The sequence below is a fragment of the Rana temporaria genome, chromosome 6 (genome assembly GCF_905171775.1).
Source record: "Rana temporaria chromosome 6, aRanTem1.1, whole genome shotgun sequence".
Classification (NCBI taxonomy): Eukaryota; Metazoa; Chordata; class Amphibia; order Anura; family Ranidae; genus Rana; species Rana temporaria.
This window is the reverse complement of record NC_053494.1, coordinates 138,119,991-138,136,674: the sequence shown is the minus strand read 5'-3', so window position 1 is coordinate 138,136,674 and position 16,684 is coordinate 138,119,991. Positions and strand designations below refer to the sequence as shown.

At 47.0% G+C, this 16,684-nt stretch overlaps 1 protein-coding gene across 1 annotated transcript in view; it reads left to right on the top strand.

The window, feature by feature from the left end:
- Positions 1–9,320: 9,320 nt before the first annotated feature.
- Positions 9,321–16,684, top strand: part of ACADL (acyl-CoA dehydrogenase long chain) — a 40,190-nt gene continuing 32,826 nt past the window's right edge. The window contains exon 1 of the mRNA XM_040357444.1: positions 9,321–9,497. Within this exon, the coding sequence (XP_040213378.1) occupies positions 9,403–9,497 (95 nt within the window). The 5' untranslated portion in view covers positions 9,321–9,402. The remainder of the gene's footprint in view (positions 9,498–16,684) is intronic.

The following is a 16,684-nucleotide window of genomic DNA, read 5'->3' as shown; positions in this document are numbered from 1 at the left end:
GGCACTGACAGGTGGCACTTACTGATATGCACTGATAGGTGACGCTGATGGGCTGCACTGATGGGGTAGCACTGACAGATGACACTTATGGGGTGGCTCTGACAGTGGCGTTACTAGGATTGGTGTCACCTGGTGCAGAAAAAAATGGTGTTACTCCCCCTTCCACCAACTATAGTCCTCCCCTCAGTACAGATCCTCTCCTCCTCAGTACAGACCCTCTCCTCCTCAGTACAGAATCCCCCCCTTAGTGCAGACCCCCCATCAGTATAGATTCACCCCTTAGTACAGACCCCAGAAGTATAGACACCCCCCTTAGTGCAGACCCCCCATCAGTATAGAATCCCCCTTAGTACAGACACTGCAGTACACACACCCCCTTAGTACAGACCCCAGAAGTATAGACACCCCCTTAGTGCAGACCCCCGCAGTGTACAGACCCCCGCAGCATAGACACCCCCTTAGTGCAGACCCCCATTAGTATAGAATCCCCCTTAGTACAGACCCCCGCAGTATGTACAGACCCCAGAAGTATAGACACTCCCTTGGTGCAGACCCCCGCAGTGTACAGACCCCCGCAGCATAGACACCTCCTTAGTGCAGACCCCCATCAGTATAGAATCCCCCTTAGTACAGACCCCAGAAGTATAGACACCCCCTTGGTGCAGACCCTCACAGCATAGACACCCCCTTAGTGCAGACCCCCATCAGTATAGAATCCCCCCTTAGTACAGACCCCTGCAGTATGTACAGACCCCAGAAGTATAGACACCCCCTTAGTGCAGACCCCCATCAGTATAGAATCCCCCTTAGTACAGACCCCCGCAGTATGTACAGACCCCAGAAGTATAGACACCCCCTTGGTGCAGCCCCCACAGTGTAAAGACCCCCGCAGCATAGACACCCCCTTAGTGCAGACCCCCCCATCAGTATAGAATCCCCCTTAGTACAGACCCACGCAGTAAATACAGACGCCAGAAGTATAGACACCCCCTCGGTGCAGACCCCCCCCATCAGCATAGGCACCTCTCCCCCACTGCACATGTCCATCTATTTAATAGAGTGTACAGACCTCAGAACAGCGCGGCCGGACATGTACACACAGTGGTGTGTATGTCCCTTGGGCTCCTCCTCCTCACTCGATGTAAACACAGAGGAGGAGGCGCCGGCGGCTTCAGCTCCACTGACAGAACGAGGGAGGCAATGTCCACCAGAGGGCGCCGGTTTGCAAATAGGAGTGTTTATCCCGCTCCAGCAGGCCGCAAAGCCGTGGCCTCAATTATCGGCCAGCCCGATGGATCCGAATACTGCTGCGGTGTAATCCAGGCGCCAGGATGCAATTTCCAGTCGCCATTGCGACCTGGCGCCTGGATTTTGACGAGCCCTGGTTTAAACTAACAGGTGCAAACTACAAGTGCAAAGTTCACTTGAAAAAAAAAAACAGGATTTTAGCTTGCACATGATTGGATAATAAAATCAGCAGAGCTTCCCCTCATTTCAGATCTACCCCTCAGATTTACAGCGACTGCACTTCCAAATGCACTTTCAGTGCAATTTCAAGTGCACTTTGGACATGTAGATTGCATTGTGGTGCAAAGTGGATTTGCCTTTCGTAAATAACCCCCATAGTGTTGGTTGTCTACCCTCCTGTTGACTTGTTCACATTTCACAATAAAAGGAACTTTGCATCACTATATTGTGTTTTTATGGATAAGTATAGATAAAATAGCTGTGTGTGTTTCTTACTAGCTGTCAAAGTTGATATATACGTACTTTTTATTAATACAGGGGTAGATTCAGGTAGCAATTGCGTCTGCGTAGTTACGCAGCGCAATTGCTTAGTTGCGCCGGCGTATCGAGTGCTCCTGATTCAGAGAGCTCGATACGCCGACTGCAGCCTAAGATATGACTGGCATAAGGCTCTTATGCCATCGTATCGTAGGCTGCATTCTTATGCTGGCCGCTAGGTGGCGTTCCCGTAGTGTTCCCGTAGCGTTCCCGTAGTGGTCAGCGTATAGTATGCAAATTGCATACTAACGCCGATTCACAACCCTACGCGAGCCCTGCGTACGCAGTTTACGTCGTTTCCGTTCGTCGGGTTCCGCGTAAGGCTGCTCCTGCTATTAGCAGGGGCAGCCAATGCTACGTATACCCGTCGTTCCCGCGTCGCAAATTAAAAATTTAACGTCGTTTGCGTAAGTGAATCGTGAATGGCGCTGGACGCCATTTACGTTCACTTTGAAGCAAATGACGTCCTTGCGACGTCATTTGCCGCAATGCACGTCGGGAAAGTTTCCAGACGGAGCATGCGCACTACGTTCGGCGCAGGAACGCGCCTAATTTAAATGATCCACGCCCCCTACGGGATCATTTCAATTACGCGCCCTTACGCCGGGCAGTTTTAAGGAGCGCCCGCGCAAATTACGTAGCTACTGCTTCATGAATGAAGCGTAGCGCAGATAATTTGCGTAGGCGCAGGGTAAAAACGGGACGCTGCGCCTCCGTAAGAAGTGCGCAGCGGTACCTGAATCTACCCCACAGTAAACATATTTGAGCTGTTTCTTCAATATTGTACGAGTCTCTATTTACTACTACAGTTAGTGAGATGATGGAACCCAGGGTGTCAGAGGTAAGGGAGGATTTGCAGAGTCAAGGTAATCTGTGGGGTACAGAGTCTATTAGCAGCCCTTACCGCTACTTATCTTTCTATCTATTTCAAGGATAGATAGCTGCATTATTTTATGAAGTCATTCTGCGCCCTCTTGTGGCCAATAGATCCATGAAGCCTTGCCTGCAATTTTCTGTTTCTCCTTCCCATCACTTGCACAGCAATTAATGCGCAATTACAAAAAAGGGTGCAAAGACATATTCTCCACATGGGTGTTAATTAAAAACAATTGTTTCAATTGGTTTCCATCACCCAAAAACCAAGACACAACAAACAATAATATTGGTTTGGATAAATTTGATTGGATTTTCCACAGGAATGGACCTGTTTTCTCATGGAAATGGTTTATCGATCAAACTGCAAGCGAGCGCCCCCCCCCCCCTCCTGAACCATACCAGGCCACATGCCCTCAACATGGGGGGGGGGGTGCTTTGGAGCAAGGGTCTCTTTCCGACAACCCTGGCTGGTGGTTGCTGGGGTCTGCGGTGGGTATCGGGTACATTGTACCCCAACCCATTCACCAAAAAAAGTGTTAAAAAGTAAAAACCACAAGAGACAGTTTTTGACAATTAAGTGTCCCGCGATGTACATCCATCTTCAATCACGCCCCCCGACGGACCCGAAAAATAGAAAAAAACTAAAAATACTCCGCCTCCGTGAGAGGCCTCCCATCGAAGCGGAGCTTTTTAATTTTTTTCTATTTTTCGGCGTGATTGAAGATGGATGTACATCACGGGATATTTTATTTTTTAATAAAGGAATTGTCAAAAACTGTCTATTGTGGATTTTACTTTTTCACACTTTTTTGGGTGAATGGTTAGGGGTACAATGTACCCGATACCAATTCACATGGAGGGGGGGATCTGGGGTCCCCCCTTGTTAAAGGAAGCTTCCAGATTCCGATTAGCCCCCCTGCCTGCAGACCCCCACCATCACCAGCCATGGTTTTTGGGAAGAGGGTGCACCCCAAAGAACCCTCCCTATGTTGTGGGCAAGTGGTCTTGTATGGTTCAGAAGGGGACAAGTGAGTGCCCCCTCCCTTTCCTGGCCTGCCAGGCTGCATGCTCGGATAAGGGCCTGGTATGGATTTTGGGGGGGACCCATTGCTGTTTTCTTTTATTTTGGCGTAGAATTCCCCTTAAAATTTATACCAGACCCAAAGGGCCTGTTATGGATTTTGGGGGGACCCCACATGTTTTTTTCTTAATTCTGTCATAGGGTTCTCCTTAACCACTTAAGACCCGGACCTTTAGGCAGCTAAAGGACCCGGCCAGGTTTTTCGATTCGGCACTGCGTCGCTGTAACAGACAATTGCGTGGTCGTGCGACGTGGCTCCCAAACAAAATTGGCATACTTTTTTTCCCACAAATAGAGCTTTCTTTTGGTGGTATTTGATCACAATTTTGAAAAAAATCCAATGTTTTTTACTTTTTGCTATAATAAATATCCCCCAAAAATATATATATATATAAAAAAAAATGTCCTCAGTTTAGGCCGATACGTATTCTTCTACCTATTTTTGGTACAAAAAATCGCAATAAGCGTTTATCAGTTGGTTTGCGCAAAATTTATAGCGTTTACAAAATAGGGGATAGTTTTATTGCATTTTTATTATTTTATTTTTGTTACTACTAATGGCGGCGATCAGCGATTTTTTTCATGACTGCGACATTATGGCAGACACTTCGGACAATTTTGACACATTTTTGGGACAATTGTCATTTTCACAGCAAAAAATGCATTTAAAATGCATTGTTTACTGTGAAAATGACAATTGCAGTTTGGGAGTTAACCACAAGGGGGCGCTGAAGAGGTTATGTGTGACCTAATATGTGTTTACAACTGTAGGGGGGTGTGGCTGTAGGTGTGACGTCATCGATTGTGTCCCCCTATAAAAGGGATCACACGATCGATGACGCCGCCACAGTGAAGAACGGGGAAGCTGTGTTTACACACAGCTCTCCCCGTTCTTCAGCTCCAGGGACCGATCGCGGGACTCCAGCGGCGATCGGGTCCGCGGGTCCCGCGGTCACGGAGCTTCGGACCGAGTCGCTGGAGCGCGCCGCGGGTGCTCGCCCGCGACCCCATGGCTTGGCTTAAAGAGCCACGTACATGTACGTGAATGTGCCTGGCCGTGTCATTCTGCTGACGTATATCGGGGTGAAGGGGTCCTTAAGTGGTTAACCACTTCAATACACTGTATTATATTCTCTGCACTGCACTATATATCATGCACTGTATTACATATACTACACTGACTGCACTATATATTCTCCACTGTACTATATATACTACAGTGACTGCACTATATACTCTGAACTGTATTATATATACTACACGGACTGCACTATATACTGGGAACTGTATTATATATACTACACTAACTGCACTATATACTCTGAGCTGTATTATATATACTATACTGACTGACTGCACACTACACTAACTACCTGCCTAATCTCCATTCATTCACTATAACGGTCGCCGTGTAAACTGCAGCCTTATATAGTGTGGGGCATGGACTTAGCCCCTGAGCCATGATTGGCCAAAGGCACCCTGCCTTTGGCCAATCATGGCTCTCAAGCACATCGCGCTGTGATTGGCCAAAGCATACAGGTCAGGTGCATGCTTTGGCCAATCAGCAGCTGTCAATCACTGCCATTTCGCAGTGATTTATAGGGCGCTCCATAGCGGGCAAACTTCCCACGAGCGCCCCAAATGTTTATTTGTTATACGAACAAATGCACACCCAATGTTCGAGTCGATCTTACGTTCGACTCATACATCGGGACCATCTCTAATTGTATTAAAACCTCTACTGCAGGGGTACTGAATTAAAATTTGTGAGGCTGGATTCACACTAGTGCGGTGCGAATTTCAGCTCTCTTATCTCTGCAGAGAGATAAGAGAACTGTTCAGCAGATCATCTCCGTTTTAGCTGCGAATCTGGAGACCTGGGAGAGGGGAGGGGGAGGGGGGAAGTGTATTAAGGTGAATGAGAGAAATCCTGAAGAGAAATTAAACACATCTGCGAATCAGATGCATGCCCATAGAAGATAATGGGCCTGAATTTGCACCTGAGCCGCACCGCAATGCCTAGAAAACGCACACGTTTTTTCGGCAATGCGCAGTGCGAATGCATCGCACATATGTGAACCAGCCTCATTGAAATTAATGTATTTAGAAATGTTCTGCGAATTGGATGCGGTTTAAGCCGTAACCAATTTGCATAGGTGTGAACCCGGCCTGAGGGTCTGGTCAGTAAAATTTTCTTCCTGCAGAGGTCTGAATCTCATGTTCTATGTCTCAGATTGTTCCGCCCCCGCCCCCCTTACATCACAGTCCCCTTTACATCAGTGTTTTCTGTTCTCCCCTTCACATCACAGCCCCCCTTCAGATCACAGCCTCCCTTTCACACCAGTGTCCCCAGTCCCCCTTTAATGCCAGTGTCCTCGCTTTACATGACAGTCTCACTCGCAATCCCAGCCCCCCCCCCCCCCACATCACAGCCTCCCTTACATCACAGGCTCAATTGCAGACCCCCTCTCATTACAGCCCCCCCCCCCACATCACAGCTTCCCCCATTCTCACATCACATTCCCCCCTCACAGCCCCCCTCCTAACATCATAGTCTCCTCTTACATCACAGCCTCTCTTGCAATCACAGACCCCCATCTCATCTCACAGCTTCACCCCTTCTCACATCACAGTCACCCCATTAAAACACCGCCCCCTGCAATAACAGGCCCTTCCTCCCTTGACAGAAATACAACAGGTCTGCATAGAGAGTGGGAGCTGCCCAACTCTTTATGTTAACAACCAAGTGATTGGTTGCTTGGACCACCTCACATCCTAGCAGTCTAATGCTTGTTCATTTGAAAAGTTGGGCAGCTCCCACTCTCTGTGTAGACCGGCTGTATCTCTCTCCCTTTGCCCTGCTGTGAGGTTACCAGCAGCAGCGGTGGCAGGCGGGCGTGGATACACAGATGAGTCCAATCAGGCTACTAAGTTGTGCACCCGTGGTCCAGACAGGACTGTCACCTGGTCTGTCTCCAGTCCAGACCGTGGTCCACCATTTAGTGACACATGTTCTAAAGTATATGTCAGCTCCATCCTATCTCTTATCTGAGCTTTAGTTTAAATCAGATCTAAACTCCCCAAAATACTCACCTCCTCAGTCCAGCGATGAGGCATTATATCCCTTGCCCCCATGTGCTGCTCAGTATGCATTCAACAGAAGACAACGAGTAGGCAGAAATGTGTGTGTTATTGCAGAAGAGCTGCCCACTTGGCACTTTTAGTTTTTCATTAATTAAGTTTAGTTCCATTTTAACCCCTCACCTTGCTTATCCTACACATCTGTACATTAATCCCTTCATCTCTATCCTCCTACTGTTTCCTCCTACTGTACATGACCTAACTTAGGGCGCAAGTTCTTTCTGAATACGGAACTTGCGCCCAAAGTTATGGCGGCGTAACGTATCTAGGATACGTTACGCAGGCCGGACAGATACGCTCAGGTATCTGAATCCGGCCCACAGTAATCACACCTCCTTGATTAGTGACCACAGAGAGAAAGCTCCCATGACTTTTTTCATCAGGAAACAGACAACCAGGAAGTGTTCAGAACAGAGAAGGATTAGAGCAAAAACAAACAAGGAGGACATGAAACCAGGACTGCAGTAAGGTAAAGGAAGCTATTTAGCTAAAAAAAAAAATCCTTTAGTGACCCTTTAATTTACCAGGAAGGGAAGTCCTGGGTGGAGGCACTGACAACTTTATTATCAAACACACTCTCTGGTTCTCTTATTTACCTACAGGTTTAGTGCAATATCCTGTTTGGGGAAGGTCATTACTCATAACCAACCCCAAAAGAGGGCTATAGAATTAAACTAATGCAGTCATTATATCTAATGATTGGTAAACTGTGATACCATATAACAAATGTTTCCTTTGGGTTTAAAGTGGAATTGAAGTCTACTTTTTAAATTGTTCCTATTGTTGCCTAATTATAGGCTTACCTGTAGATACAGTGAATATCTCCCAAACTTGACCTCACCGCTGCATGCGCTCTGAAGAGATGGCATGCCTGTCTTAGCAGCCTTTGCAGAGTATGTGAACCCAAGAAGAAGAGCGGGTGAAGATGGAAGCTTGGGGGAGCCATGACAACACTGGGCTGCATGTCCAGGTAAGTCTGTCATAATGTGCTAGTATGTGGTGCATTTAGTACATAATGACTTAAACCTGCAGGGGGTCCCAATTTTTTAAAATTTTCTGGCGGTTTACTACCGCATTAACTAGTTCATGACTTTGTGTGTGCTACACGTGCCCAAAAAAACTCCATCATTTTACACTGGACATGTGTAGCATATCCAGTCTCTCTATTTCGGCTTCTGGGACCACCCCCCTCCCCTTCCCAGTATATAGTATTTGTAAGCTTTGATTAATCAAAGCCGGGATCACTGTATAGTCAGATGTCTGCAGTAGGGATGAGCCGAACACCCCCCGGTTCGGTTCGCACCAGAACATGCGAACAGGCAAAGAATTTGTTTGAACACGCGAACACCGTTAAAGTTTCAAAAAATCAAAAGTGCTATTTTTAAAGGTTAATATGCAAGTTATTGTCATAAAAAGTGTTTGGGGACCCGGGTCCTGGCCCAGGGGACATGTATCAATGGAAAAAAAGTTTTAAAAACGGTAGTTTTTTTGGGAACAGTGATTATAATAATGCTTAACGTGAAACAATAAAAGTGAAATATTCCTTTAAATTTCGTACCTGGGAGTGTCTATAGTATGCCTGTAAAGTAGCGCTTGTTAGAACTGTCCCTGCACAAAATGTAATTTCTAAAGGAAAAAAAGTAATTTAAAACTACTCGCAGCTATTCATGAATTTTCGGGTCCCGGCAATATAGATCAAAGTCGTTGAAAAAAACGTCAGGGGTCCCCCCCCCCCCCCCATTACCAGGCCCTTTGGGTCTGGCATGAATATTAAGGGAAACCCCAAACCAAAAAAAAAAGAGTGTGGGGGGCAACGACGTCCTCTTAAAAGGACCAGATCTCAACAACACACTTCTTGGTGTTCTCATCAGATTCCGCAAAGAAGCCATCGCCATAGTTGCTGACATACAACAAATGTTTCACAGTTTTCTAAGACAATTTATTCTAGCGTTGCACTTATTTATCTTTTTGTTTATAGCGCAAAAAATAAAAACCGCAGAGGTGATCAAATACCACCAAAGGAAAGCTCTATTTGTGGGGGAAAAAGGACAAAACTTTATTTGGGTATAGCGTCACATGACCGCGCAATTGTCAATTAAAATAATGCAGTGCCGTATTGCAAAAAATGGCCTGGTTGTTAAGGGGGTAAACCTTCCAGAGGTCAAGTGGTTAATGCAGAAGAGACAAAGTACTGTATATCTCTTCTGCATTACAAATCCTTCCTGTTTTAATTTATCACCTAAAGTTGCACTTTAAACTCTACATCTACCAGATCAGCCACAAGAGGGCGCTTTATTATCTACGGTGAATCGGAAGCTAATCCCTATCAGTTTCTAGGAGTCACTTGGTTACAATATACATTCCCAGATCGGTCACAAGAGGGCGCTGTAACGCTCACGTCTACTGGGTGAAACGTCAATAGGAGAGTAGAGCGGACTGGCCCCTCCCTCCTGCTCTTAGTTCCTGTCGGCTTCTCCAGTCACCGCCGTATACTCTTCTTAGACCTTCAATACTCAGCAATGGCTGCCCGCTTCGGACTTCTAGGGAGATCACTGCAGCGGCTCAACAGCTCAGCCAGACTTCCCTCCAGCGCCCCGGGTTGGGCTGCCGTGCGGTAAGTGAACAGCACGACAGAGCGACGTGTGGTGACAGTGATCGGTGTATGAGGAGTGTGTGATCTGTGATCTGTCAGTGGATTCCTCCTAATCGCATCATCATCCGTCCATAATCATTCCTAATTCTCTCTATAGGATTACAGCGGACTCTCATTATTCTCTATGATCGGCCAAAGTCACTGTGACATCTGTCACCTTTACCCCACTTCTCTGTCCGCCCCGCCCACCACTCACTAACCCCTCCCACCACACTGCAATATACTCCATCATATTATTTTCATACAATTATTACTAAATCTAATCATACATCATATAATATTAAAAATATATATGTGTGTGTAAATAAATAAATATGTGTGTAAATAAATAAATGTGTGTGTGTGTGTGTATAAATATATAATGTGTGTGTGTGTGTGTGTGTATAAATATATAATGTGTGTGTGTATAAATATATAATATGTGTGTGTGTGTGTGTTCGTGTGTGTATAAATGTGTGTGTATAAATATATAGTGTGTGTATAAATATATAATGTGTGTATAAATATATAATGTGTGTGTGTGTATAAATATATAATGTGTGTGTGTGTGTGTGTGTAAATATATAATGTGTGTGTATAAATATATAATGTGTGTGTGTGTGTATAAATATATAATGTGTGTGTGTGTGTGTGTGTAAATATATAATGTGTGTGTATAAATATATAATGTGTGTGTAAATAAATAAATGTGTGTGTGTGTGTGTGTGTGTAGGGCCGATCCACCCTATAGGCTCACTATGCAAGGCGCTTGGGGCCCCGCAAAGCTGCGAAGGGCCCCCCAAATTCCTAGAGGCCCCGCCTGGTGAGAAGTCATTTTCGCCCCCTCACCCCGCTTCTCAACTCGCTGGCTGCATGGGAGAAGAGGTAAGAAGTCAGCACCCCCTGCTTCTCAATTTAATGTAAGATGTCATTTCCGACAGCAGAACACCCCCTCCCCCCGCTTCTCAACTTTCTTTATTGTGACATGTCACTGTCGTCAGCGCCCCCCGCTTCTCATTTTTAATGTGCCATGTCATTTTGCTTAGGGCCCCAGGGAGGTCAGGGTTGGCACTGTGTGTGTGTGTGTGTGTGTGTATGTATATGTATATGTATATATATATTTCTCCCCTGTAACGTTAAAGCAGAGTTCCGCCGAAAAATAATTAAATGTAAAAGTCAGCAGCTACAAATACTGCAGCTGCTGACTTTTAATATATGGACACTTACCTGTCCTGGGCACCCGTGATGTTGGCAGCCGAAGGCGATTTGTCCCTCGGGTGCTGCCACTGCCATCTTCAGTAAGGGAATCGGGAAGTGAAGACTTGCGGCTTCACTTCCTGGTTCCCTACTGCGCATGTTCGAGTCGCGCTGCATGTCCTCACTGGTCCCTGCTGTCTTCTGGGACCCTTGTGTGATCTATGCCCGGAAGTGGGAGCAAATACCTGGATTACACAGGTATCTGCTCCCTCCTGAAAGGTGTGTGTTTTCATATATATATATATATATACACACACACACACACACACACACACACACACACACACACACACACACACACACACACACACACCAGGCAGTTTTATTAGGTACACCTAGTATCGGGTTGGACCCCCCCTTTGCCTTCAGAACGACCTTCATTCTTTGTGGTATATATTCAACAAGGTGTTGGAGACATTCCTCTGAGATTTTGGTCCACAGTGACATGATAGCATCACGCAGTTGCTGCACATTTGTCGGCTGCACATCCATGATGCAAATCTCCCATTCCACCACATTCCACTTGATTAAGGCTCAGTTCACGTAAGTACGATGTGGGAACGCTGCAAATCCACTTCGGTTTCCCACATCGCATCTGACTTCCAAGGCAGTTCACGCTGCCCTATGCAAACCTCTGCGGGTGTCTATAGGAAGTTAATGGCGCCCCCAGATGGGGTTTGCAGATCGCGGTGCGCACTGTCAATTTGGAGATGAATCGCACCCATGCAGTCCGATTCTTGTGCGGACCAAATTAAGGGTCCTGTATGAGTTTGGTCCGAATGCAATGCCAATTTAGCTGTATTATCTGTATGGCCAACTTCACATCACACAGACATTGGATGGGATTTGCACACCACTGAACCAAGCCTAAGATCTGGTGACTGTGGAGGCCATTGCAGTACAGCGATCTCATCGTCATGTTCAAGGAACCAGTGGTGAGATTATTTGAGCTTTGTGACATGGTGCATCAGAAGAAGGATATGGTCAGCAACAATATTCAGGTAGGCCGTGGCGTTTAAATGATGCTCAGTTGGTACTAAGGGGCCCAAAATGTGCCAAGAAAATATCCCCCCCACCATTACACCACCACCAGCCTGAACCATTGATACAAGACAGGATGATCCATGCTTTCATGTTGTTTACACCAAATTCTGACCCGACCATCTGAATGTCGCAGCTGAAATTGACTTTTTTGATGTCAATGTGACTTGAGTCGCACCAGTTAGAACGGGGACCATTGAAATACATGGGTTTTGACTTGTCACGTGACTTCACATGTGTCAAGTCGCACAACAACTCACAGTAGTGGAAACAGAGCCTTAAGGCAAAATCCCACTTTTTTTTTTTTTTTGTGGTAGAGGGATTCGAACACTTAAAAAAAAAAAAAAAAAAAAAAATTAAAAGCCAGCAGCTACAAATACTGCAGTTGCTGACTTTTAATAGATGGACACTTACCTGTCCTGGAGTCCAGCGACGTCGGCAGCAGAAGACGAGCGATCGCTCGTCTCTCAGCTGCCCCCACCGCATGCTTCACTTTCCGGTTCCCTAGTGTGCATGCGCGAGTCGCGCTGCGCCGTGCTCACTGGCCCCCGCTGTGTCCTGGGAGCCGAGTGTTTCCCAGTACACAACGGGGGACGGATGGACGGGAACTGACAAACTACCCGCAGAGTCTCTCCCCGGAAGTGGGTGCAAATACCTCTCATAGACAGGTATATGCACCCCCCCTGAAAGGTGCCAATTGTGGCACCGGAGGGGGGAGGGTTCCGATGAGCGAAAGTTCCACTTTAGGGTGGAGCTCCGCTTTAATTTGCAGGGATTTCCTCTTACTTTCTGTTTGGCTATGGGACAGGAAGTGAAGGAAAATCTCCACAATGGGACACAGATGGCGAAACAAATTTGACAGGTGTTCTAACTAGAGGTCGACCGATATGGGTTTTTCTCTGGCCGATGCCGATATTTGGAAATCGGGGCGGCCGATGGCCGATATGTGTTGCCGATTTTTGCGGCCGATATTTTAGGCCGATTTTTTTTTTTTTTTCCTTCATCTCAAAAAACCTAGGGTGGAGAGGTGGGGAGGAGATCATTGTTTAGGCTGGAGAGGTGGGGTGCAGCCTGTCAGTGCCACATCAGTGCCCACTGGTGCAGCCCATCAGTATCCATTAGTGCCCACCAGTGGAGCCTATCAGTGTCCATAAGTTCCACATCAGTGCCCACCAGTGCAGCCCACCAGTGCCACCTCATTAGTGCCCACCAGTGCAGCCTATCGGTGTATATCGGTGCCCACTAGTGCAGCCCATAAGTGCCACCTCATCAATGCCCACCAATGCATCCCATCATTGCCCACCAGTGCATCTCATCAGTGCCAACCAGTGCATCACCTCATCAGTGCCAACCAGTGCATCACCTCATCAGTGCCTCACATCAGTGCCCACCAGTACAGCCCAATGTTATTCACTATTTTAATAAATCACTTATATATAATAACACCAATGTGCTCAAAGTGACCTGCTATATACAATCTCGGGAAGTGTAAATAATATAATGTATAATATAAAATATGAACATGCATAAAGAAAGTCCAATTTTTTTTCAAAATTCCAAGGATTTGATGCCAGTAATCTTGACCAAAATTCTGTGACTTTCCACCCCTATTGTGTATCACCACCACCTCTTATATGCTATGCGCTCACCAGATCAGGGTAGGTATATAGCCTGTAATATTATCCAGGTGTGTGTCTCCTCAAAACTGCAGCAATGATGCCGTCTCCCCTTCAAGATATGTGTCAAACCAATAAGCAGAAAAAACTTTAACATCCACACCATCCTCCAGCTGCCTTCCTTGCTCCAAAAGAAAAAAGCCTCGTATGGTGTAGCCACTGCCGACATCCTCCACTCTGAAAATAAACGTCCCCAGACGTGCTGCGTGCCCTGCCTCTGCCTACAAACCCCAGGATGCAGTGCGGGCCGGCAGTTAACGGCCCGCACTGCATTCTGGGGTTTGTAGGCAGAGGGGACGTTTTTTTTACAGTGGAGGATGTCTGCAGCGGTGGCCGCCGATTGACTGTTACCGGCCCGACTTTCTAAACTAAAAAAAGAAAAAAAAAGTCAGCAGCCAGCAGGCGGCAAGATAATCGGCCTATTTTTCATAATAATCGGCCGATGCCGATATCTGTAAAAAGGCGAAATATCGGCCGATATATCGGTCGACCTCTAGTTCTGAGGCCTAGTACACACGAGAGGATTTATCCGCGGATAGGGTCCACCGGACCGTTTCCGCGGATAAATCCTCTCGAGGATTTCCGCAGATTTGGATCTGATGGAGTGTACTCACCATCGGATCGAAATCCGCGCCGAAATCCCATCGCGATGACGTGTCGCGCCGTCGCCGCGATGATGACGCGGCGACGTGCGCGACGCTGTCATATAATGAATTCCACGCATGCGTCGAATCATTACGACGCATGCGGGGGATCCATTCGGACGGATTGATCCGGTGAGTCTGTACAGACCAGCGGATCAATCCGTTGGGATGGATTGAAGCGGATAGATTTTAAAGCATGTCTTCAAATTTTTATCCCCTTGAAATCCATCCCAGGGGATAAAAATCTGCGGAAACAGATCCGCTGGATTGTACACACCAGGGGATCTATCCGCTGGAGCCGGTCCGCGGATCAATTCCAGCGGATGGATCCTCTCGTGTGTACGGGGCCTAACCCTCCCTTGCTCTATCCAAAATGGGGGGGGGGGGGAAATGTTTTGCCTATACTACTTTAAGTGTGTCGAGATTTTTTTGTATGTGCTGTCACAGACTGCAGATACAATGAAATTAATGCAGTGAATATTTTAAAATGGGATTTTTCCTTTTATATGTCCAGTATGGTGGATCTTCAAAGATTCTCCACTCCTTTCCTTATTATAACACCAGAAGAACAAGCTCAGGAAGCACTACGCTTTTTTTGCATCCGTAGACACACTTTGGATTTTTCTCAAATCGCCTTTCAGGACAACCTTGGAGAGAGCGCAGCTCCGCCTCTTCTGTAGGAAACACCCACAGGCTTTAAATCCCTCCTCTTCCACCATGGCTTCAGTTATTGTGTTTCCTCCGCCATGGTGGAAGCATCAGGTTGGAGCCAGGGAGCTGCGTTCTCTCCAAGGCTGGAGACAGGCTTTTCCCTCATTGTTTTTACCTTTTTGTAAGGTGGTGACTGAACCATCCCAGCTCCTCCGCTGTACCTTTAAGGGGGGATGCTCCGGAGTCCTCTGGTCTCGCCTGCTCACGGGAGCTTTAGGATCCATAGGGGACGCTGCGTCTGGTGCCCGGAGTCCGCAGGTTTTGACCCCGGTGGTCGGGCAGGTACCGTTTCTTTCAAGAAACATGTCCTGCATGTCGGTTCCGGGTCCCGGTCTGGCGGGTGACGTCACGCCGGCGACGCGGCGTTTCCTGTGGAGGCGTGGCGCTCGTGGCTCCTGGCGCCTGGAACGCAGGGACTGGAGGGCGGGTTCTCTGACCGGCGCTTCCGTTTCCGGCTCCCACTGATGACGCGGAGCCCGGGAAATTCAAAAGCCCAGCGTTTTTCCTCTACAGCTGTCTCTCTGCAATGGAGGAAAGAGTTACAGCGATGGCGGATGCAGGCGCCGTCAGCACCGGTCAGGCCCAGGTAAGAGGGGTACAATGGTGCCTTTATTCTTATCCTTATGGGCTTTCTATTGTGTTTGGTTGTTTTCCTCCTTATGGGAGCCTGCTCTGCTCTGATGGAAGCCTATGCTGGGCCATCTAGCAGAAACTCTGGTGGTTGCTATGTTCTATCTTTCTTCTTAAAGGGGACATTTTTTCACTCTGGTGGTGGTATTAGCACGGTGGTGGTTTCCCTTGCTTAGCTAAGAGAGCTTTGATTTAAGTCAGTGTAATTTCTCGTTTCAGGAGAAAACTGCTAGTAAATCTAAACCAGCAAATCCACCAAGCCAAAGGAAATGTCCTTCCTGTAAAAACCCTTTGAGAGACTCTTGGCAGAAAGCCATGTGTAGATCTTGTATTAAAGACCTAGTTGAAGAGGAATCTTCTCAACAAATTAAAGAATTATTTTCATCTGTCAAGGAACTCTCGGACTCACTTAGTTCAGTGAAATCCATGCTAGTGCAGAGTGCGGTCCATACTGAGCCCCAGCAACCACCAGCAAGCCCAAGAGCTTCCACCTCCAGGCCGGTAGTGGTGGACTCTGGGGATGAGGGGACAAGTACTCTTCCCTCACTGGTAGACTCTGAGGAAGAGGAAGAAGAGGATGCAGGCAGAACCTCTAAATATAAATTATCCCTGGAGGATGTGGATGAACTTTTAGGTGCAATCTACACTACCCTTGACATTCAGGAGGAAAGAGTACAACTATCAGTCCATGATAAAATGTACCAGGGTATGGATGACTCCAAACATAGAGTTTTTCCTGTCCATAAAGTGTTATCTGACACAGTTAAGAAAGAATGGAAAGACCCGGAAAAAGGTCCCTTCCTTCCTAAATCTCTTAAGAGAAGATTTCCCTTTGAAAACAAAGAAACTGAGGTTTGGAATAAGAAACCCAGAGTGGATGCTGCCTTTTCACAGGTTTCTAGAAGGACAGATCTGGCCTTTGAAGACATGGGGGTCTTGAAAGATGCGATGGACAAAAGAGCAGATGCTCTCCTTAAAAAAGCTTGGGACTCCGCATCCGCCAGCCTTAAACCAGCCATGGCTTCCACGGTGGTAGCAAGAAACCTGGAATGCTGGGTAGAGAAACTGAAGGGACACATTGAAGCAGGCACCCATAGGAAAGACCTTTTAGACTCCTTTCCTCTAATCCTTAATGCAATTAAATACATGGCTGATGCATCAGCCGAATCAATTAAAATGGCAGCCAGATCCTCAGCACTTGTCAATTCAG